At 32.7% G+C, this 24,991-nt stretch overlaps 2 protein-coding genes across 2 annotated transcripts; both read right to left on the bottom strand.

The window, feature by feature from the left end:
* Nucleotides 1-7,372: 7,372 nt before the first annotated feature.
* Nucleotides 7,373-11,993, bottom strand: LOC134252353 (potassium voltage-gated channel protein Shaw-like). Its single transcript, XM_062734797.1, has 2 exons — nucleotides 11,054-11,993; nucleotides 7,373-8,587 (listed from the first exon to the last, which is right to left on the bottom strand). The coding sequence occupies exons 1-2, from the start codon at nucleotides 11,729-11,731 to the stop codon at nucleotides 7,406-7,408; spliced, it is 1,860 nt and encodes a 619-aa protein (XP_062590781.1). The 5' UTR covers nucleotides 11,732-11,993; the 3' UTR covers nucleotides 7,373-7,405.
* A 3,908-nt stretch (nucleotides 11,994-15,901) lies between these two features.
* On the bottom strand, nucleotides 15,902-19,830 carry LOC134252347 (alpha-ketoglutarate-dependent dioxygenase alkB homolog 4-like). Its single transcript, XM_062734792.1, has 3 exons — nucleotides 19,732-19,830; nucleotides 18,758-18,970; nucleotides 15,902-16,693 (listed from the first exon to the last, which is right to left on the bottom strand). The coding sequence occupies exons 1-3, from the start codon at nucleotides 19,828-19,830 to the stop codon at nucleotides 16,175-16,177; spliced, it is 831 nt and encodes a 276-aa protein (XP_062590776.1). The 3' UTR covers nucleotides 15,902-16,174.
* Nucleotides 19,831-24,991: the final 5,161 nt, after the last annotated feature.

The raw sequence follows: 24,991 nt of genomic DNA, 5'->3' as shown, positions 1-24,991 counted from the left end.
ATACATGAGGATGCTTACATGTCAACTAAACATAGCTTTTCTGTGCTTCCATATAAATACTAGTATCACTAATGATCATGGCTTTGCTATTCTTGAGAAGAAGATTTTTAAAAATATATTTTTATGTAAATCTTGAATCCCCCATTGTTGCCCCACCCTATCCCTGGGGGTTATGATTTGAACGAACTAGAACCTACACTACCTGACAATGATTCCATATTCCATATTCCAGATTAATTATTGAACTGTTCTGAACTGTTGGACTTTAAATGGGCATTGAAGATGATAGGAGTGGAGGAATGGAGAGTACGTGTCGGTTTGTTCGTGCACCCCTGTATGCGTGTGAAGCAAAAAGACTGTTGTCCGCCGACAGCATGGCTTCAAGTACAAAAATGGCGGCCAGGGAGGCTACTGACTATAGCGTTGTTACTATTTAGTTTATTGTTGTTGTCGGGGGATGTTGAAGCAAATCCAAGACCGACTGACCATGGACATGAACAGCAGAGGAAGATGGTAACGTAAAAAATGAAGTTGTCGAATTGAATAAACCTATTGAATTATGGGAAGTAAAAGATGCACTCAATGAAATGAAGAATAATAAAGCGCCAGGAATTGATGGTTTAGCGACAGAAATTTATAAAAACTCTCTTGATCAATTATCGCAATATTTTGTAAAATTATTTAACATTATATTAGAAACAGGTATCTTTCCAAGTGAATGGGGTAAAGTATTATATGCCCTATGTACAAGAGTGGAGATAAGAATATAACAGAAAATTATAGAGGAATATCATTATTGAATGTCTTCAGTAAAATTTTTACTAAAATTTGGAATAACAGATTAACTTGTTGGGCAGAATATTAAGGAGTATTGTTTGAACAACAGTCTGGTTTTAGACAGGCACGTTCTACTAATAATTGCTTTGTTCTTCAAGCAAGTGTATATAAATATATTAGTAAAAGCAAAGGTAGAATGTATTGCATGTTTATAGATTTTTCAAAAGCTTTTGATTGTGTTCAACATAATATTTTATTGTATACACTATTCAAGAAAGGAGTCAGTACAAATATTTTATTGCTTTTAAAGTCAGTGTATTCCCAATAAACATCATGTATTAGAAATCAAAATCTTATTTCAGACTTTTTTCAGTGTAATATAGGTACAAGACAGGGTTGCATGTTAAGTCCTTTATTATTTATCATGTTTATTGGGGAACTTACAAAATTATTAGAATCAATGGAATGTAAAGGCATATACATTGATGAGACATATCCTAACATTATGCAGTTACTTTTTGCTGATGATGTAGTTAACTTTGCGGATACTGTTATTAACTTACAAAATCAAATTAAAGCCTTAGAAAAATTTTGCTACAAATATGGCATGAAAATTAATTTACAAAAATCAAAGATCATGGTGTTTAGACGTGGGGGTATAACAAAAAGTACAGAGAAATGGTTTTTTGATGGAAGAGAAATTGAAATTGTATCATTTTACAAATACCTAGGATTATATTTTACAAGTACAATGTCATGGGAACTGACAAAGAAGTCTCTGTGTGTGTCAGCAGAAAAAGCATTGTTTATTGTATATAAATTTATGAAGATGTACAATGCATCATATAAACAAATCTTTTGCATTTTTGATAGAATGATTGTACCTATTTTGACTTATGGTGCTGAAATATGGGGTATGAGTTATCGAAATGTATCGAATCTATACATACAAAGTTTTGTAGAAGAGTTTTAAGACTCAAGAACAATACACCTGAAATAGTTGTACTAGGAGAACTAGGGAGATATCCTCTAATGGTAAAGTACTTTAAGAAATTTATTACATATTGGTTAAAGATACTTTGTATGGAAGATGATAGATATCCAAAAAGATGTTACTTATTTTTACTTCAGTTAAATAATGTAGGTAGAATTAGAGGTAACTGGGCGTCAGAAGTGAAGTCAATGTTATGGAGATATGGATTCCACTATGTATGGCTTTATCAAGGTGTAGGGGATAATGTATTATTTTTAAAAGAGTTTGTACAAAGAGTTCAGGATAACTATATGCAAGAATGGCACTCTTCATTGAGCTCTTATTAGTAAACGGGATTTTTATTGTAAATTCAAAATTCTTTTTGAACCGGAAAGGTATCTAGATGTCATAAACAATGTATCTTTTAGAGAATCACTTTGTAAATTAAGAACCTCTAGTCATTGTTTGGAAATTGAACATGGTCGATTTAAAGGTATTCCTAGAGAAAATAGATTTTGTCTCTTCTGTCAAATAGCAAATAAAAATTGTATTGAAAATGAAAAGCACTTTGTAGAAAATTGTGAATTATATATGGATATTAGAGTAAACTGTAATATTTTGAAACACTTAAGATTTTATAAAAACACTGTGAATATGCTTATATATGGAAATGATGCAGTGTTAAATGATATCGCAAAATTTTCCTTTTTAGCTTTTAAAGAGAGGGAAAAGTTCATTGAGAATTTAATATGTGATAATTTATAAGTATAGTCTATATGTTTCCATATTGTATACCTGGTAAGCCTGATCTAAAATTGTAAATATAACATTGTAAAATATGAATGTACTTTGGGCCGGTGGCCTGCAATACTTAATTCAATAAATATCTTGATTCCATATAAATATCACTAATCATGGCTTTGAAGTACTTGAAAAGAAGATTTTTAAAGATTTTTCTATATATTCTTATGTGAAACTTTGATCGGCCATTTTGGCCCCATCCTTTCCCCGGGGGTCATGATTTGAAAAAACTTGAATCTACACTACCTGAGGATGATTCCACATGAGTTTCATCTTTCCTGACCCAGTGGATCTTGAGAAGAAGATTTTTAAAGACTTTTTCCTATATATACCTATGTAAAACTCTGATCGCCCATTGTGGCCCCACCCTACCCCCGGGGATCATGACTTGTACAAACTTGAATCTATACTACCTGAGGATGCTTCCACATGAGTTTCGTCTTTCCTGGCCCATTGGATCTTGAGAAGAAGATTTTTAAAGACTTTTTCCTATATAATCCTATGTAAAACTTTGATCGGCCATTGTGGCCCCACCCTACCCCCGCGGGTCATTATTTGTACAAACTTGCATCTACTCTACCTGAGGATGCTTCCACACGAGTTTCATCTTTCCTGGCCAAGTGGTTCTTGAGAAGATGATTTTAAAATATTTTTCCTATATATGCCTATTTAAAACTTTGATCGGCCATTGTGGCCCCACCCTACCTTGGGGTCATGATTTGAACAAACTTGCATCTACACTACCTGAGGATGCTTCCACATGAGTTTCATCTTTCCTGGCCCAGTGGTTCTTAAGAAGATTTCTTAAAAATGCCATTAATTTTTCACTAATTCATAAATATCTCCCCTTGGAAGAGGACGTGGCCCTTCATTTGAACAAACTTGAATCCTCTTCACCTAAGGATATTTTGTGGCAAGTTTGGTTGAAATTGGCCCGGTGGTTCTTGAGAAGAAGATGAAAATGTGAAAAGTTTACGACAACGACGACAGACAACGCACAAATTTTGATCAGGAAAAAGCTCACTTGAGCCTTCGGCTCAGGTGAGCTAAAAAGCAATAGAGAACTTAAGCGAAAAGTCCTTCGATATGATTTTTTTTATTGTTAATTTTGATTCATATCAATGAAAACAAATATTTAAAAATTATGAAATAAAACGAAATCCGTATATAGTCTTCCCTTTTTTTTTAAATAAAAATAATTTTTTTTTTCAGAACATGAAATAAAAATAGTGTTGGTTTTTATCTCAGATTTTAATTGAATTGGACTTAATTTACACTGTATTTTAATTGAAATTGCATTCTAGTCCAATGCAATAAGTGCAGTTAAATTCTTATTACGAAAAGCAAGATTAATTCCCTTGTAAATATAAATACATTCAGCAGTGAAAGACAAGTCTTTCTTCAGAATGTTTTGCATACTAAACTAGTCGGTTGATGAAAAATAATACGTAACTTTGTCGAAAAGTCTTTCGACACATTTTCTGATAGTTTCTTTTGATTCCTCTCAAAGAAAACTAATATGAGGAAATGTGTGAATTAAAAGCAATTCCATCATGTTTGTTTGTTGTTGTTTTGTTTTTTTATTTCAGAGCACGAAATAGAATTAGTGTGTTAATTAGTAAAGCATTACAGTGCATTGCATTGTATTGCAGCAGTGTGCAGTATCGTGCAATAATACTGTTCATTAGACAAGCACAATTACTTTACTTCTTAGTGTATTGAAATATTCCCCCACCATCCACCCTCTAAAGACAGGCTACTTATACATTTTTCCCTTGCGACTGATTGTAAAATGTGAAATTTGCATAATGTAAGTTTCTACAAAGTTCGATAACTCAAATTATGGCCCTTTGAACAACGTAGATAAGACGATCTTTGCTCTCTGCTTTATATTATGCAAATGTTCAGTCAATGCTAACAGGCGGTAAGCTTGTAAACTACATAAGACTTCAGAGAGCCATTACCGAATGATTTCGTGACAAAGTCAGAGTGACCAACGGTAAGGTCACGTGTAAAGTCTGATTTTAGTGTGAATGTATCTCACTAAACAAGTACTGATACATTAAGAGCAGTATTGAAAAGCCTGTTGATTGTTCTACATCGTAAATCGGCGCTTAGTTTGATTGAGTCTCAAAATCTCTACTCATTAATCACACATAAAAGTTCATTTGTTTTTCACTGTTTTGCATACCCCAAAAGATGCATTTCAGCAATAAAATGTAACTTTATTATGAAGAATGTTGCCGATATTATCAATTGCTAACTCAGATATATAGTAAGAGAGCAATCATATAAATAAACTCAAGAATAATTGTAAATAAACCCATTAAGAAGAACACTAAATGTGAATATGAGTACATTTTAACATATTTTTCATAAAATCATACTTGAATTAATACTGACCAAATATGTTTGAAATATATAGATTGTACGTCAACCAGAGAGTGAGCAGAACATTCCAATGCACTGCAGTGCGGTTACGTCTTTGAAAGGAGAATGGAATTGATTAGTTTGCAATTGACAGAACTTTGCTCAACACACAATTTCCTCTGGATGTTTACCATATACCCAATCAGTTTTTGATATTGAAAAATCAGCAAAAGTAGCCGTTGTTTTGATCAGCTCTAGTACTGTTATAAGAGTAAATTTCGTTATACTCCCTAATGCATATCTCCAACCAAAGAAAACCCCCAGATATTCTGTATATCATATTAATCTCCACATAATTAGTGGGTTGTTAATTATGATTCATATCAAAGACAACAAGCATTCAAGAAAATGTGAATTCAGTCCGTTTTTCTGTTTTTCAAATCGCTTTTAAAGAAAACTGAATTAGAAAAATAGTCAGTTTCAACCTTATTTTCAATAAAATCACAAATTGAATTTGATTATTTTGACTGACTTTGCATTCTTATCCAGAACTAAATACCTATTCAGATAAGCTGTTACAGTAGTGATTCTCATGTAAATAAAAAAAAAATACTAATCAGTCAAAGACGAGTGTTCATTTTTTCTGAGGGTTTTCGCATAGCAAAACTACTTGTTCGATAAAGAAAAAACAATAGGGAACTTTAGCGAAACGTCCTTCGATATAATTTTTTATTGTTAATTTTGATTCATATCAAAGAAAAGAAATATTTAAAATTGTGAAATAAGAAGAAATACGTATCCAGTCTTTCTTTTAATTAAAAAAAATTTTTTCAGAACATAACAATAGTGTTGGTTTTTATCTCAAATTTTAATTGAGTTGGACTTAATTTATTTTAATTGAAATTGCATTCTAGTCCAGTGCAATAAGTGCAGTTAAGATATGCAGGATTAGCAGGATTTATGATCGACCTGAATCACGTGTTTGAAGTAAAATGGAAACCTGTAGTTGGCTAGTTGGCCTAAACGTTGCAGCCGTTGCTATTCATTCAACGATTGGTCAATGTGTTTCGTAATAAGATCAGCTGTGCGAATTAATAAAAATACTTGAAAATAGCCATATAAGGTAATTTAATAAAAGAAAAATTTGTCAGTGTTGAAGATATTACACAATTCTGTCTAATATACAGCATATCTTCCGATTTTGGAAAATTGTCGCTATTGAGATTCAATTTCGCCGTGTCAGGTGATGAAGAAACAGTCTCAACTGGGACTCGAACCGATGGTCTCTTGCGTACCGTGCCAGCGCTCTAACCACTGAGTACATGTAATTGAGACCCGATGTATTGACTGACATGCCCCGAAACACCTTATTTGACCAAGCTAAAGTTGTAAAGCATCAATAAAGGAATTTATTTCTCAAGTTTGATAAATCTGTAGGCACCTTTCATTTACTAGATCTTGACCTTAAATAGAAATCCGTTTAACCGTGGGGACAGGTGAGAAACATATTACAAAAGTTGTGTACGACAAGTTGTATACAGCTTGCATTACCGTGTTAATCCGCCTTTAGGCAGGTGATCACCCCCACCCCACCCCATTACACTGTCAACTGTGTAATAAACGCAAAGCATCAGTTTTAACAGAATGTAACAAATTTCAATAAACACTTTGAGGTGATAATAATATTCGAAATTCATTTCATTTATGAGAAATGGAATTTTTAGAAAATGAAAAGCAGTTTATTTGATGCTCACAAATTCTTCATACATTTCCAGACGATGTTAATTGTGAAATTGAAAACAATGTGAACATAATAAAATAATTTAATACATATACTAAAATCACGTTCTCGTTTAATTTTCTTAATTACTAGTAAGTAATGGAAATTTTCTGATATTAAAAGTTCTCAAGTTTCCTTTGACGTTAGCAAATTTTTGATTTGCGTGATTTGTAATTGTTAATTGTGGAACTAAAGACAACAAAAATGCTATAATGATATACATGTATAAACAAGATTACTATTAAATTTTTTGAGAGCTTGAAAACATTTCAAAGGCCTTTTCCCTTTCTAGTCAACGATTGGAGGTAAAAATATATAGTAGTATTACCTTTAGCAAACATACAGTTGAAAACGTATACTAAGTCCGACTGCGTTTTACGCATGAGGCTTCTATAACAATTTTAACTGATATTTCTCACAAAGAAGAATCTATGCCAAAAAAAAAGATTATAATTTATTTGGCACCAGAAAATTATTCAGAAACGGTGTTATATTTTAAACAACTACAGATCTTTTGGTTATTTTTTTAAATTCATTATTATATAATATTCATTACAATTCAAATACATGAACATGTAAAAGCAGAAAATCCTATACACTGAATTATGAAGAAATTTCTTTTTTTTTATGTCAATCAGTTCAATTAACAAATGTATTACTTACAATACTTATTGTATACATAAATATATGGATTAATCCTAATTTTACAAACTCTGACGCCTTCTTTTCATTGCTATATTTTCACCATCTTCATTAACAGGGCTGACTTTATTTCTTTCAAACAAGGCCATGAGTTTGTTGCGCTTTTCTACTGCGCTCTGAATAGTGTCAATGAATTTTTCTTCGCCTGTCTTTTCTTCGGTGACGATAACCTTAAACTCATTTTGTTTTTCTTTCACATCCGCTTTCTTCGGCTTAGTTTTAACTTCCGGTTCTTCAACTTCCCTTTGTTCTTTGGGCACTTCCTTCGCCAAGTCGTTGTCCTCGTCACGTCGAATATGTTTGATTTGATACTCGCGTGCATGGTAGAACTGTAACCCATAAAAAGAATGGAAATTACGGGCTATCAGCGGTACGGGCATTCCCATTAAAATGATACCAGTCAATGCACAAAAGGAAGCAAGGACGTATCCGAAGGCAGAATTCGGATAAAAATCGCCATACCCTACCGTTGTCATGGTGATCAATGACCACCACATTCCTATGTAAATATTGTTGTAATAACTTGATGCTTCAAAAAATTCGGTACAAAAGATAAATGTTGCAAAAAATGAGGTTGCCATTATCATGAATATAAAAAGCAGAAACAATTCACGTTTGCTTGCTTTCACTGCCAGCCACAAGGTTTTCAGGCCATGGTAATGCCCTGTAAATCGAAACAATCGTAGAACTCGGAGAGTCATCAGGGTCTGGAGCAAAAGAAACCATCCTATTCTATTCACATTGTGCCAGTGTGTCCGATCATAGAAGTCGATTGCAAACATACATGTCGCCGGAATAAGATAGAGGATATCGCATATCGTCGTGAACGATTTGAGCATGCGCCACCGCCGTCTACCAAAAACAAATCGAATGATTATCTCTGTCGTAAAAAATATAAGACAGAATAAGTCAAAAAATAATAATGCACTGTGGGGCTGGGTAGTCAAAAAAGTCAACACCCTGTTGTTGTGTGTGGGTAAAGTATCGCAATGGTCGATACAGGGTTCTGAAAAATTCGTAAATCGTGGTGGAACAATAACATAGAAGCTGTTCTCTGCAATGTGTTTGGGTACGTATCTTTGAAAGAATGTGTTCTTTGGTTCCACTCTGCACGAGGCGAGGGTACTTGTGAACATGCAGATGATGGACAGAATGACAAGGCTCATATACAGAATCGACCACACCTGCAAAAAAAATCATATAACGTGAAAATCATCATTCAGCATACAAGTGTACTTCTTTAACTTTTTGTGAAAAAAAAAAACAATTGAGAAAAACTGATGTCCTCGTATGGAAGTTCATGGCGAAGGTGAAAGTTTCTCAAATGTAAGTAAAACTCAAAGGTAAAGGCCAAGAAGTAAAAAAATGTCGTCACTAAAGAAAGGTCTTATCTCAAGAAATATGTCTGTGGAATATGAAAGAATTAGTACCAACCGTTGAAAAGGTTTTTCTAATGTAGGCCAAGCATCAAGGTCGTCAAATGGTCTAATTTAATCACACCCAAGGACGATCTTGTTACAAGACACTAGTATACACCTGTGACATATGAAAGAGCTAGTGTCAAAGATTCAGAAGAATACACTTGTTAATAAGAAAGCCCTAGTACTCACTGTTCAAAAGTTATATTCAAGGTTATATTTTTTTAAGTGTGCGAAACCACAAGGCCAAGGTCAAGAGGTAACAAGATGTGTTTGTGAAACACTGATGCCTTTTTATGTCAGCTTATGGAGAGGGTTGAAAGTTCTCAAAAGCAAGTTACAATCAAGGTCAAAAAGTTTAAATTGTTGGAACCCAAAGGACGATTTTCACACAATGAATACACCTGTGTGCTTGTACTAATTGTTCAAAAGTTATGGTTGAAGTTAAAGTTTTCAAAAAGTGAGTTAAACTCTAAGGTCAAGGTCAAAAGGACAAGTATTTTTATTCTCAATGAAAGGTCTTGTCACAATGAATACACATGTAAAGTATGGGTAAAGTGGGTCAAACTCCAAGGTCAAGGTCACGAGGTGGAATCAAAAGAAAGGCCTTACCACAAAAAATACACATGTGAAATTTGAAAGCCATAGCCCCACCCACTCAAAAGTTATTAACAAGGATAAAGTTTTTGCGGGCAAACTAACAGATAAACAGACAGACAGGGCAAAACATAATTATTTACCCCCGAATTTTCTATTACGGGGGCATAAAAAATGTTTATATCCAAGAAATGGTCTTCTCACAAAGCATAGCATGTGAGTTATAAAGATTCTAGCACCAATCGTTCAAAAAATTATTGCCAAGGTTAAAGTTAGGTAAAATTTTGCAAAAGTGGGCCAAACTCCAAAGTCAGGAGTTCAAATATGTTGGTACCCAAAGAAAGGTGTTGTCATGAGGAATTTACTTTTAAATTATGAAAGCCATAGTTAAACCTATCAATATTTATTGGAAGGGTAAGGGACATAAGCAACGTACATGTCCACAAACTCCACAATGTACCTTTCCAATTGATAATTTACTAAGATATTCTCAATTTAAAATGATAGAACCATAAGACTATCTTACAGAAAAAAAATAGGTCCGATAAATGAACAGTATTGAAAGGCATCATAAAATTACCCCAAAAATCCAATAATTTTAGCTATTTTCAACTATACAGGAAATAAGGTATTGAAGTCCAAATTATGTTGCGTATGTCCATAAAGTTTTTTTTCGGATAGACAGATAGATAGAAGGACGAAATGAAAAAAATCAAAAAATTTAATGTCACCGAATCTTCAATTACAGGGCCATAAAAATCATGCATACACGTACACTACTATAAAAGCAGTTTTAACTATGGGTATTGAACAGCAATTATGAATATTACCAAATGAAAAAGTCCCTGAACATTGTCAAACACGTGCTGTGAATCTATCCCGCCGGGTATTTTAATTTTTTAAGACGCCAGTGAAAGTACGGTGGTACATATAGGACACGCATTTAATTTTTTTAGGATAACATGAAAAATTTGTCTTGTGAAATCGAAAATCATCTCGTTAAAACAAAATAAAATCACGTGAAAACGACATACCATCTCGTGAAGCGACATATTAACTCATGAAAACGACTTATTATCTTGTGAAAACGACATATTATGTTGAAAATGAGATATCTCGTGAACGCGACTATTATCTTGTGAAAATGTGATATCTCGTGAATTGATATCTCGAGAAAACAAAAAAAAAAGTCGTTTTTACGAGATAAGTTGTTTTTACGAGATAAGTCGTTTTCACGAGATACAAGTAATATGCAGTTTTGACGAGATATTATTTCGTTTTCACGAGATAAAATTAATTATTACGTGTCATAAATGTACAAACAACATAATTATTAAACATTTGCCATTAATTTTGATGGGATATAAGAAGGATCAGGGTTTTTTTTTATATGTTTATAGTATATTCTTATACTATTTTTTATATATTATATCATTTGTCCCTCTTTTAATCAACTTACACACCCATCAAGGTTTGAGAAGTGAAAATAGCAATCGACGTAAAGCAAAATAAGAAAAAAACGAACTTACAATCATTACAAATGTGCATTACTGTATATACTAGTAGTTTGTTGATAATGGGACATCTGCATGCTGTTTGATTTCATAATTTTGATATCTTATAATATAAGAATACCTTTGCCGACGTCGACGATGACGGGTTGTTCAAGAGTGACCAAATCCTGTGTCGAATATCCGTGTCTCCAAAATTACTCCCGCTGTCCACTGTGTGAAGCTTTTCAGGGACGGTTTCAAACATTTTTTGCAAGTCTTCATAATCAAATATCTCGTCTAGGGAATCATAATAATACTTCCTACAGCAATGAGATAGACATGACCCATTCAGACCCCAGTATTTCATTTCACTCAACAATTTCTTTGCACATATAAATCTGGGAATATGCATTTCCCCATATCGGTAAAAATCTAGAATGTATGGGAATAATTCTGGATTTCTATCAAAGAAATACTCATTGTTCATGCGATCATATTCTTCACTTTTAAGACTCAAATTTGCAAGTCTAGTTCCAGGAACTGTCCTAATCGTGCCATTGTACACTGAAAATTTAGTTCCACCGACATTGATGACAATGCGATGCCAGTCTACATCTCTATATTTTCTGGAAGTGACAATTTCTTTTAGTTTTCCAAACAAATCCTTGGTCCTGTCCCTTCGGCGGCGAATTTCATTACTATCATTTTCGGACGTTTGTGAAGTTGTAGACCTACTGATCCTTGCCAAATTATGCACAGAATGTTGGAGATCGTCCTGCCATGCCGATTGCTTTCTTACCGAAAAAGATATAACATTCATCCTTCATATTCGAGGAGTGGTTTGTCGTTTTATTCCGCAAATTCGTCCATTTTTATACGTTTAGTGTCATTTCCGGTTACGTTCTGCGAGATTATAAACGTAACGTCATTTCAAATGCATTGTGACGTCATTGCAACGTTTGAGTTTTCTACATTTTTTCTCGCGCGCACTCTGAAAAGGAAAAAAATATTAATCTTGCTACAATAAAAATGTACATGTACTGTGTAAAGTTGAGACGAAGTTAGTACTTTGCTTTTATTTGGACAATGACACCCTAAATACTTGACCTAAGTATACAAGTTGAATGTTTCAGCAAGACAACGGCTTGTGATTTTCATTCTATGACTAAAGTGTTCAAAGTTCATTCACTAAGCTACAGCATATAACGTTAACTGTTTACTATACTAAAGTAATTGCTATTGTAACATAATGTCATTACGATTAGTCTAACATCGTCCATGGGGTGATCCTTTAGGAAAGTGGGGGGGGGGGGGGTGCTCTTTTCACCCTTTCCTCTCCTCGGTGCATTCAAACTAAATACTATCTGGGACAATGCCAATGCACTTATGTATAAAATGTCATCTTTCAATCAAATTTGTGTGAAAGTAAATTAGTTCCAATTACAAATGAAAATCAATCTGTTGTTTTCCTCCGATAAAGAAAATCTCAATATTTAGTTTTAACAAATAGAAAAAGGCATAATAAATATTTTACGCTGGTATTTTTACACCATTTATTTTGACAGAATTGTTTCATTTGTATGACGGATAAATTTGGAATGGATAATTGTCCGATTATTCTCCAAAACTAGGACAAAAGCTACCGTCGTTTTATTTGTAAAATCTTAAGATATTTTATCCGATATTTGTGTAAAATAGTTCCTTCAATGGAAAGAAAAGTTGGAAGGAAATACAAAATAGCAAATCTGTAACTAATTTTCACACACCCCCCCCTCCCCCCTGCGCACCAACTTCGGGACCGTTTTAATTGATTTATTGATTCAAAAACACTCATATTTCAATTTTTAAAAAGTGGTCTACTCTATTAAATTTTAGTCACAGACATGTACACCTGACGTTACTTATTTTTCTTTTGATAAAAAAAATTTTACCCCCTACTTTATTTTTAGGTAGGGGTATAATTTTTTTATTAAAAGAAAAATAAGTAATGTCAGGTGCCTGTGCTTTTGGTCAAAATGTTGTCGATATGATTTTAGCATTGATGAAATAGCATAAATCTCCTACTCTGAGAAAGAAATAGGGGGGATTATCATTTTTTGTTCTAGTATAAGATTTCCCCAAAGATGCTGCGTGTGAATGATGTACAATGCAAAAACAGTGTACTGTTCTACAGTTGCACGAAGGGTTTTGAATGTTTCACATTTGCTTATAAAAATGATACCAGTGGCATCGAACTGTATAGATGATTGTCAAAAGACTTCAAAACCATCTGTGACCTCGCGGACTTGCCACATAGCGCCCCCCCCCCCCCCAAAAAAAACCTTTATAATAGGGGTAATTATCATGAAATACAAATAAATCTACTTTGTACGGCATCTATTTGAATTTCGGAGCGTAACAAAAATGTGGTGTGATATCATCTTTAGTCACATTTTACAACAGATAATCCTAATCCAATCTACTAATTTCCCTGACCTTTCAACTAGTGAAAAATATCAAATATATTTACAGAAGCGACGGAAGTGTTATGATGAGGGCAGGGTTACAGGCAAGACTGATATTGTCCACATTCAAGAGACTTCAACAGGTCATTAATATCATAATCTTCACATGTTTTGGCAATAAGAAGGCATCCTGGAACCGTATTTCAATTTCACAATGCGATGCCACATAGTCTTGCCAGACAAGTACACTCTTTACACTTGCAGCTACAGTATTTGTGAATAATCCAACATTCTTGGCTTGTACTTGTGTTTTTCATTCGTGTTTTAGAATTGATTAAACTAAGAAAGCAACATCCCCCCACAAAAAAAAACTTTGTTGGGTAGTTTATTAGCGGGGGGGGGGGGGGGGCATACTGTACCAAAAAGGTGGATACTTTAATCACGATTTACTGACTAATTAACAGCAAAGCTAAATATTAATTTAATGATTCGGTAATGTGTTGGAGGTGGTGGGAGTGTAGGTCCCTGTGCCATTGACACTGTCTGCTTTACCTTGTTGACCAAAGATGGATGGTTTATGACACTGTCATTTTTCATTGTTTGTTTTATTTTTCTCACACATGCTGTATTGTATTGTACACATTTCATGTTTGTATCGTCTCTACACTGTTGTAACAGTTTAGGAGAATAAACGATTGGAGTCCATTGGAAAACTCATTTCATCACACAGTCAGTTTCTAAAATACACATTTATTCCCAGAAAATTCTTTTGACTCCATCCCCTGTATCTAATAAAAGCCATTTTCTGGAATGACTAGACATTTTATAGGCAAAAAGAAAAAAAAACTATATGAGACCAGATTTCAGACAAGCTGACTCTGCATTGATAATATACATGTAATTAGACCTAGATGTGAACTACCGGTATATTAAAATTAAGTTGTTTGTTCGGTAAGAAAGATCAACAGATAACTGCATAGTATTAGAGAAGGATTCAGATACACCTTATAATCAATTCCAAGTACTGAAATGTGATTAAAAATATCCAAAATACAGAATAGGCTTGGTAATGACGTGGTCATTGAAGATAGTCCGATCCTCAGGTTTATAAAATTAGCAGTTAAGTAATCAAAACTACTCATAAAAGTATCTCTGATTCCACAAAATTACGTAAATTTATCCACAGTATTTCTTTAAAGTTAAAGATTAAAGTTAATCATATTATATTGGGAAAATTATCAAATCTCCAATATTTTTGCAGAAAAAGCGAATTCGAATATCAGCAATGTATTTTCTAATTGCAAATTGATCAACAAATATATTTTAGGTTAAAAAACAATAGGTATCCAGGCATTCAGAGAAATTGTCATGATTTTCATACTTATTTGGTATTTTTGGTCTTCTATTTCCGTCATGTATTCTATAAAACATAGTGAAAAAGGCTTTTGCTATCATTGCAAGACAACACAAATCACTTCTTATTTCATATCATGCTAATAAGCATTGGTATCTAAGGTTGAATTCAAGAAAATTTTATTTCGCTAAAACTTTTCATTTTTTTTCCTTTTATAGGGTACAAATGTCAACTTTTATAAGACCTTTTCTAAGACTTCCAAAAACCTTGAATCTTATAAAGATGAATACAGGTAATATAAAAATTGTTGCATGAAAAAATTTCATTTTCAAGCTTCATTTTGATGCATTTTAAATTAAATATTAATTTTTGGAGTTATCCTTCCTGGCTGAGGATCAGATATCCTTAAAACACTTCACAAACTTAATAATTACGTCATGCTCTCTAAAGGGAGATCATTTTCTTGTTGATTTTGATCATGTAACACAGCATTTAAAAAAATGTATTTCCAAATGTACCCATGGTTACCAATATTTTTTGAATAACATAGAGAAATATTCTAAATAGTTTCTTTATAGCAGAAGTGGCAGTATTAAATGTGTAATTTTTGTTACAGTGGTTTACTTGTTTTTCTAAGTCTATATTTAGTTTCAATAAAGACCCGCAGAAGCTAAAATTCTCATTTTTTCCATATGTCACCATGACAACCAAGAACCATAGCAACCATATTATGTATGTGTCTGGTAACAAGTTGTAATAATGGGCAAAGTTTCATCAAAATATGTGACCATGCATTCCAAGAAATGCTCCTAATTTTTGGTACTGTGAAAAAAATCCTTTATAGTTCTATATATTGTGAAGGAAATAATTATTATGCATGCCAATTGCATCATACAAAAAAATGTTCTGTGTGTAAGAAGTGTATTCATTGGAATTGTAAACTAGAGGCACTGTGAGCAATGAGCTCACTAAATGATACCCCCAGCCTCCCATATGGTTATAATGGCAAAGTCCATGTTTTGCTGTGGCTGAGAAACCCAAAATATGTGTCAGATCAAAACGTAAAATAGGAGGTGCACAATGGCAATATGTAATAAAGATTCTCTGAAAGTTTCATTAAATTTCACTAAGTGGTGTAAGAGGAGTTGCGAATAAGAGGTGGGTACCCAAAGCGTAACAGACAGACGGACGGACATACCGAATACAGTATACCCTCCCACTTTTCAAGCGGGGGGTATAAATATACATATACACATACTTTTAGTCTAAAGGAAAAAAAAAATATTTTTCATCACCAAATTTCTCTGTGTACTTCCTACCAAATTGAAAATATCAAAGCTCCTCCCAAAAAAATAAAAAATAATAATATTAATACATTTGTGCATGTTTTTGACAATTGTATCAACTCAATTTTTTTTTTTTTATCAAAGAATAAAAGGTATTTTTAAAAACTTTCCATACGAAACTATAACTCTTTCATTGAGCCAACAGAAACACCTTCAAATGTCAAAGCAATGTCCAAAAGATTCCGTCCTACTTCTTCTTTTTCACCCCCAGGTTGAAATTCTGCAGACAACTCCCTGAATGTTATAGCTATCCTACGGTCAGTGATATCACACCTATGAATTCCATGCATCCATGTATGTCTGGCCGGACCGTAAACAACGATCAAAGAACGACGACACATAGGCACGTGAACGCTTACATCAGGGCATTCTGATGATGTCATACAAAGTACTGTGTCTGACCCCAAGTTCAAGGTCACGAGCCTCTCACCCCACAACCAGAAGTCATCATAATGGGGGTCTATCGATGCCCCCCTTTCTGGTACATATTCCAAATTGCATTGCTCTACTGGTTTGAAGTCTTTCAGAATTTCTATTGATGTCATTCTCTCATAAAGTGGTTTACTGAAGTTTGGAAGTCCTGTGAAAAGTTCAGATTTAACCTTCTTCCTCTTGAAATTCACTTTTGGACCATAATCCTGAAAAAAAAAATAAATCTTAGGGTTTTATTTTATCATTGTACCAAAACAAGCAAAACTATTTGTCTGACACATGAACTTTTATCATATCGATTAGTTTTCTATTTTTTAAATTTTCCTTTCACCTTTATTGTCTGCTATTACATTCAGTAGAAAAAATTATAAGTTAATATAAAAAGATGTTTGAGAAATAATCAGTATGCTCATTAAAAGAAAAATCTTTGTATGGATTAACAGCAAAAATTAGCATCAACAACAACAAATATGAGTAGGCCAAAAATAATAATAGTCTTGTTTCCTGCTACCCGACCTACCCTATTTTTTTGCTACCCGACCCTAATTTTTTTTTTAGTTTTGGAAAAAAATCTGGAATTTCGGTAATTTCCTGTTCCAAAACTGAAAAAAAATATACCGTATAAGTGGAAATTTTAGCGAGACGCAGATTTAGCGATTTCTACCTAAAATCTGGTATTTTATTTTAGCGAGAAGTAATTTTAGCGATTTTAAAATGCTAACTAAAGAAGCTATTACAAATAATACATAATTAATTTTTAGCAATATTCAATTTTAGCGATGTCAGCACCCTTGCTAATAATGCCAAAATTAAATCCTCGCTAAAAATTCTACTTAATATACAGTATACTCAAGTGGTATTTCATGATATTATATTTGTTTTAAATATGGACTTTCATAAAATACCCCTTGAGTTGTGCATCAAAAGACATGAAATTTGATTTTTAAAAAAATGACATGTTTAATTTGGTTTTGTATTAGTTCATATCCAAAATATACCATTGGAAAACAATAAAATGAACCAGCTAGGTCTCTGTCAAGACTGTAGCTCTACTGGTTTATACTAATAGAAGAGTAGCAATTGGGACTTGAAACTTTAATACAGCAATAAATAGGGTAATGATCTTTGATTAAATCACTTTTTGTGGAAATATTGCAATAAGACTACAACTGTAGGAGTAGCTTTTAATAAAATTGTACAGAATTATCAATTTTAGTTATCATGGCACCATCATTCATGAAAATGAATTTAAAAAAAAAACAATGTATCTTAGTGTAGTCTACCTGCATGTCACATCATACTGAAATCAGACCAAAAATGTAGGAGGAGTAGCATTTTGAATGCATTTCACAGAAATTTCCTTTTTTTTAGTAACCACAGCAACATCTTTTATTGAAATCAAAACCCAATCGAGGAATTATGTATCTTAGTGTAGTCTTCTTGTGTGCCAAGTTATATTGATATCAGACCAAAACTGTAGGAGGAGTAGCATTTTGAAAGCATTTTTACAGAAATTTCTATTTTTAGTAACCACGGCAACACCGTTCATCGAAATCAAAACCCAATGCACAGAATTATTATCTTAGTGTAATCTACTTGTTCGCCAAGTTATATTGAAATCAGACCAAAACTGTTTGAGGAGTAGCATTTCGAAAGCATTTCACAGAAATTTCAATTTTTAGTACAGTTCATCGAAATCAAAAAACCGATGCACAGAATTATGTATCTTAGTGTAGTCTACTTGTGTGCCAAGTTATATTGAAATCAGACAAAAACTGTAAGAGGAGTAGCATTTTGAAAAATTGTTTACAGACAGATAGACGGACAGCTAGACAGACGGACGGACGACAGACGCATTATTATCGCATAAGCTCTTCTGGTCTCTGACCAGTAGAGCTAAAAAATAAAACATGTTTCCTACCTACCATTCCCTTTTTTCAGGCTGGTAGCAGGAAACATGACTATTATTATTTATTTTTTTTTTTTTTATTTGGCCTTAGCCCACTGTACTGTAAAATATAAGATAAAATCATCTCAATTAAGGAGGCTGGGGGGTCAACAAATTAATCACAAATTAACCACCAGATTCAACTAATTTTTTTAGATACGGTAAATTAAGCTGTCTACTATCAATTCACAAAGAAAAAATTCATACATTTTAGTTTTAAAATTTGATCATTTTCTATATCTTCAAATGGAGCTCTCCTTTTAAAGGAGATAAAAATAGTCTGAAAATGGCTGCCACACCCCAGCCTCGTTAAAATATTTACCTGTTTCCGTCTTCCAGACTGAGATTCAACAAAAGGACTTTGATAGATATGTTTTAAAATGTCCGATTCCTCCTCAAGTGACAAAAAGTCTCTCTGAATGAAGATTCCTGGAAATTCCAAAGGCTTCCCTTGGTGGTTTGGATGGTCTTCATTTTTGCTTTCTTCAAAGGCTTTGTTACAGAGGTCACAAAAATAATGTATTTTCCTGGAACACTACAATTTATTAAGAATATGACAAAATTTATTAAAAATAAGACATGGCATCCTTTATACCTTTTCTGTTCAGACATATGTCTTATACATGTATATTTATTAGATTATTTATGAATTGCATTTATTAACTATATATGGTATAAGAAAAACCAAAAATTAAAAATATTACCATGTGCCTTCATTTTTTTCATTTTACAACACAACTATATACAGCTGTAGCATCAAAGAAGAGAGGAGGGGTTCCCCCTTTTTTCCCACACTTAACTTTTTATGAATGAAAATGTTTATTGAAATACCGGTCTCCCCCTCCCCCAACGTAAAAGAGTTACTCCTTAACATATATATAATACACTGTACAGGTATTTGGAATGTAACAGGGGGTTCGGGAAAAACCCCACCGCTCATTGATTTTTATTTTTTTTTTTTTACAATCGTCATTTTATCATTTTGTTGCATTGATATGACTCTAATAAACACGAATCCATTGTTCTGTACAACTGTGAAATATACATCAACAACGTATAAACAGGAAATCACTTTATGCTTGAACGCAAATTAAACCCCCACCCCTACCCCCATGATAAACAATACTGATTCCTATACGAGTTACAGTTGGTAAAAGGGGGGTTAATCCGCGGTTTCATTTGGTGATGTCATGCTGAGCACAGCCCACCAAATCATTTGGTCGTCTGTCACTCTGTGCTCAACATCTATCAATATTCAATCGATATTTGTTGGTTTGTAAAAAACAGAAAATTTACCTTGTCTATAGAAAGGTTTATTTTCCTTTCTTTTTCGCAGACAAGGCAGGATCGGATACCTTTACAACCACACTGAAGCTGTTCAGCATGTTGTGACATTTTTTTTAGAAAATGTCAAAACAGGAAAAATAAATTGCGTTGTAAAATTAAAGCCAACTAGAGGAGAGTCGCAGAATCCGTATGGAATGTAAATCTTCGAACAACCCAAAAAGATTCTAATGCCTTATGTGCCAGCGGGCACGAAGAGGATAGATAAGAAGATAAGATAAGAATCTATTAAATGAAAACATAATAAATGAAAACATATACTCAGTATATGATTAATGAGAACATATAGTTATGATAAGGATAATGAAGCGAGTCTTCCAGGTGGATTTTTTTTTCTGTATATAAAATATAAATATTGAAAGGATTTCAAATTAACGAAAGCAAGGAAGACATTTTCAGGAACTTTTCTTAGGAGAATCCGTAGTCATTAAAGAAAAGTAAATTACGTAATCATGGCATTGCGCATAATTTACACCGTAACTAAACAATTTTTTTTTTAAAAACCTGTTAACTGTAACGTTGTCATGACCACTGGACCTATCTTAGAGTCACTTTTTTTATTAATGAAATACATATTTATAAATTTACACATGCAGGAGATTTTTTCTATGGCTAAAAGCAGATTTGACTAATTCTATCTGGTAAATTTGATGTAACTCTTTATACAAATAATCAGTATCATGAAACATTACGATTTGGGTGTTCTTTATATTTAATCCATCAAAATATTTTTTTCTTATATTATCATGAATTTGACAATCTAATAATTAAAGAGGATAGCGCAATCACCAACATGACCAAAGGTTTTTTTTTTTTTTTGTAATTAGGTAAAACACGTAGGTCAAGTTCAAAAGGTAAAAAAATAGAGGCATGCTCGGAAACATCTTGTAACAGGCAATGCATATCTTACAATTAAAATATGAAAAACCCTATAATAACTTTTCAATCAAACATTTTTTTTTATAAAGAAAGATGGCATTTTTGAAAAGACAAACTTCGCGGATAAGGAAACAGGGTAAAAAATTATTCTATATCTATATAGGGTTTGTCACAGGCTATAATAATACACGTTAAAAAAAATAAGAAAAAGTCGTAGATAGACTGACCGACAGACGAATGATATTTAGAGTCCCACTGCCTTCGCGATTTCAAGCGGGTTACAAATATTACTACTGATGAATATGGGAATCGGGATTTCTTTTTGAATTTCCATAGATTTCATGGAATCTTACAAAAATGTTCTATATTTTCTGCATAATTCGATAGATTAATAGAAATAATATTTATTTAGGCGTCATAATGGATCGAGCACCAGAGGACAGCCTGCAATCCTGGACTATCTTATATTATTTGTTCGAAAAGAAGATTTTTGATTCATTATATAAATTGAACACGATTTCACCTATTAAGAAATTGAAGAAAAAATGTGATGAAAATTTGAAATAATAATATGCGTGTCAAAATAAGCATCTGAAAATATTTTTCTGCCAAAGTAGGAAATATTTGTATACGAATTTGACACCGAATGTATCTGTTACTAACTGTAAACATATATGTTACTAGGGGGCGTATTTAAATTTTGATATCAAAGAAAACATATTCCTAAGGGTATCCTGTTTACACTCTTAAAGTGTGAAGTGTTTTCTTTTAAACTGTACATTCTTAAAAGGAAAAACAATAAAATTAATTTTATTTACATTATCTTTTCATCAAGATGTTCAACCGATACACTCTGTCCATTGAAATTAATTGTTTGTAAACACCAGACACATAATTGATTAGCAGACTGGTGCATCTAGCACAAAAACACACGCATTCTGAATTTACTTGCATTTATTTATGATACTGTTAGTTATTCTGAAAGGTAAGTGTGTGTTTTTATTTATATCGGAATTAACAAAATGCACTTGTGGGTTCTTTCTGATATTTGCCGTTCGAAAGATCCTGGCTTGAAAACGCGGGAAAAAGTCGAAGGAAAATGAGCAGGTAACATGGTAAAGTGTTTATTGAACCTATTTAATGAAAACTGATGTGGACAGAATATAAATTAAAGTAAATTAGAAAAGGATATTTTTTTGTCTTATGACATGTTATCAACAATATGATATACACGCATACTTATAATTTAAGCGGAGGGTAACATGATCTTTTTCTCATCCAGTCGTTAAATAGGCGTAAGACTAAGGATAGCATATTTCTTCTGGTTGTCTGAATCAACATGAAAAACATCTGAAAAAAAAAATATATATGCTTAAATTAGCTTTATGCACCATGACATTTCAACTCCCCTTTATAAATGTTTTAAAACTGACTAATTTAACTGTTCAAGGAATTTGTACATGTAAGAGTGCTTATGTTATTAGGTAAGCAACTAAGTGAACACATCAATTTTCTTTTTCTTTTTTTTTTAGATAATGAAACCAAAAGATAAAAAGTTGAAAATTAGAGAGAAAAAAAAGAAAGAAATAAAAATCAAATAACTTATTAAATGATTAAGACTTTGCAAGAATATGTCTAAAAAGGAAAAACATCAATTATAGATAATTACAAGAGATTGAGATAATTGTTTATTAATTATGTACCAATAGATTGATTATATACGAAATAGATTTTAATTTTGTGGACCCTTCAATTAAGAGTCAAAGTCTGTTATTGTTAAATGTGACACTTTATCCTGAGTTTTCTAATTACCACACTGGCAATTATCAAGGAATGATTATCACACCTGCCAAATTATTAAGTTCCTCCTTGCCCTTTGATCTTGGGATATTGAGTAGAGTTTAGGACTTCCATAATTAGTTGGATGATTCCATTTTTTAATGGTGACAGCTAGCATTTAAATAAATTACTATATAAATTGAATCACTTACATTGTGACACAAGCAGAGGTGAGAGCAAATTGATCAGGTAATAAAGTGTAATTGTAAATAATGTATTGTTTAATTTTTTATAGATATGTGAGTGTAGTGATAGTTAAACAACAAAATAAGTTTGCATCTTAATAGAGATCTTTTAAAACTATGTTTTTGATCTTACCATCATAAAAGCTGCATTCTTTCAGATATTTTGGGTTTTTATCATCAGGACAATATTTACAAATGAAATGAATATGTATTCATTTAATGAGAAGATATTGAAAAAAAAACATGTTTAACCAAAAATTGAAAAAATTGCAATAAAATCATACAATTTATACTGAATATACAGTTTGCTTAGATCTTGTATTTAAAAAATTATTTCCTTGAAAACTTTATTTAAAATTAATGTCATGATGTGGGCACTTGATATGTAACTATAAGTGGTCAAAAGTTAAAATAATGTTTTGTTATGAAGTATCAGTTTAACATGCATTCATATTATTTTGACAGAACATTGGGATTGAATCAGCAATTAAACTTCTTGTTTTGTTTTTTTTTTTAAATAAATATACAATATACAAATTCTGACTTAAGTTTAAAGCCCTTTCATGATCCTGGGAACTGCATGGGTACAATATTTGATAGAATGCACATTGGTTTCCCAAAATGTATCCCGCTGAGGCTTTTTGACCCTCAGGAACTGTCCGAACATTTAAGTGTTTAAACACCCAATTTTACGTTAACGCCCCCAAAATCTACCTGGTTCAAGATCAATAATTTACCGCCTGTCAATCATTAAAAAAACAATTATAGCTTCTGATTTGATTGACAGGGCAGCTACCCGTGCTACCTGATAGTCTGAGTTTCTGTCCTTTTAAAGTGATTGCCTGGTCTCGCGTCAAACACTTTCATGTAGCCGCCTTGTATACACGGGGGTTAAAAAAAGAATCTTGGTAAAATTTTATTTTAAAAACAGTTGAGAGTAGATAATTAAAACATGATATCATAAAATATTTGCTTTTAATCTCAACGGCTATATTGTATTTTAGGCGATATGTCGTCCAAGATATCTGCTGTAGAATTTAGACCAGTCCGTGCACAGAAACGCTATTTGCCGATTAAAATTGGAATATGATAAATAAGAAAAGATATTTAACACAAACGGCATGGATAAAAAATTCATTTTTCCCATGTTTTATCTGCGTATATATGAATACAATCTATACCATGTTCCGTTGTAAAGTTCTGAAATGTCAGAAACAGCTGTAGGAGTTTCGAGATTGTAACTTTTAGTTCGAATTTCCTAACATCTGCAGTCAATACCCAATATTCGAATTTAAAAAGTGAATATATACAGCCAAAGATCAATTCTTAAAAGAAATCATGCAAACAATAAAAAAAATTTTTAAACACACGAACACCCGGAAATGGTGAATATTTTCGACACTATTGTTGATCAGAACGTAGGCAATATTCCTATCACGGTACGGTTCATTGTATATGTTCACACGACGGATAGGCCTACACATGAATGGGATATTTTTTTTCTTTTAAATTTTGACATTTACACAAGTTTAATTAAAAAAGATATGTTTACTTTGTAGTTTTACTCTGTGTTCTTTTCTTTAATTTGTCATTTTTTTTAAAAAATATAAAACCGATATTTCTTTATAATTTTTTTCTTCATTAGATATCGCTGGATGTATTTATAAATAAATTTTAAATTGAAATATTTCAATTATTTCAAGTAGTTTCACTCAAATTTAGACACTAAACATGGAATGTTGACCCTGATCACCAGACACAGACTTCCTGTGTAATGGTACATGTATTTAGATTTTTGACATCTTGGGTATTGGGGGTCTCCAGGTAAATAACACCACTGTTACTTGGACCACTCCCCCTCCTCAGGTAACCGTACGGTAAAAAAATTGGGTCTTTAAGTGATGGGTTCAAGTGGTTAGTACATTCTGATTCTCTTCTCAGCCAGCATGGTTAGCTGTTTGGGCTTAGGCCTATGGCTTCAGAGAAATATGTCAATAGGCCCTGGTTTCAGTACAGTGGAGCCTCATTTATCCCGACACTTTGGTTCCCAGTAAATTTGTCTGGATATGTGAAGCTTCCGGATATCTGAATTACCAGTTTAACAAGACAAAATAACATTAAGGAATTCCGTTCCGATGAAAAATCGTCCGGATACTGAAGCATCCGGATATCTGAAGGTCCACTGTATATGTAAACATTGACATGCAGTTAATAAGTAGATATGGTTTCCTAATGGGTAATCTTACTATGGCAAAGCAAGGGTAAACCAACCACTGATTTGTATTTGAACAGTTTTCCATAAATATATA

This window comes from Saccostrea cucullata, unplaced genomic scaffold (genome assembly GCF_032062105.1).
Source record: "Saccostrea cucullata isolate Sc308-1 unplaced genomic scaffold, CSIRO_AGI_Scuc_v1 ctg69, whole genome shotgun sequence".
Taxonomy (NCBI): domain Eukaryota; kingdom Metazoa; phylum Mollusca; class Bivalvia; order Ostreida; family Ostreidae; genus Saccostrea; species Saccostrea cuccullata.
The sequence above is the reverse complement of the archived record's forward strand: the minus strand, read 5'-3'. Positions and strand labels throughout refer to the sequence as shown.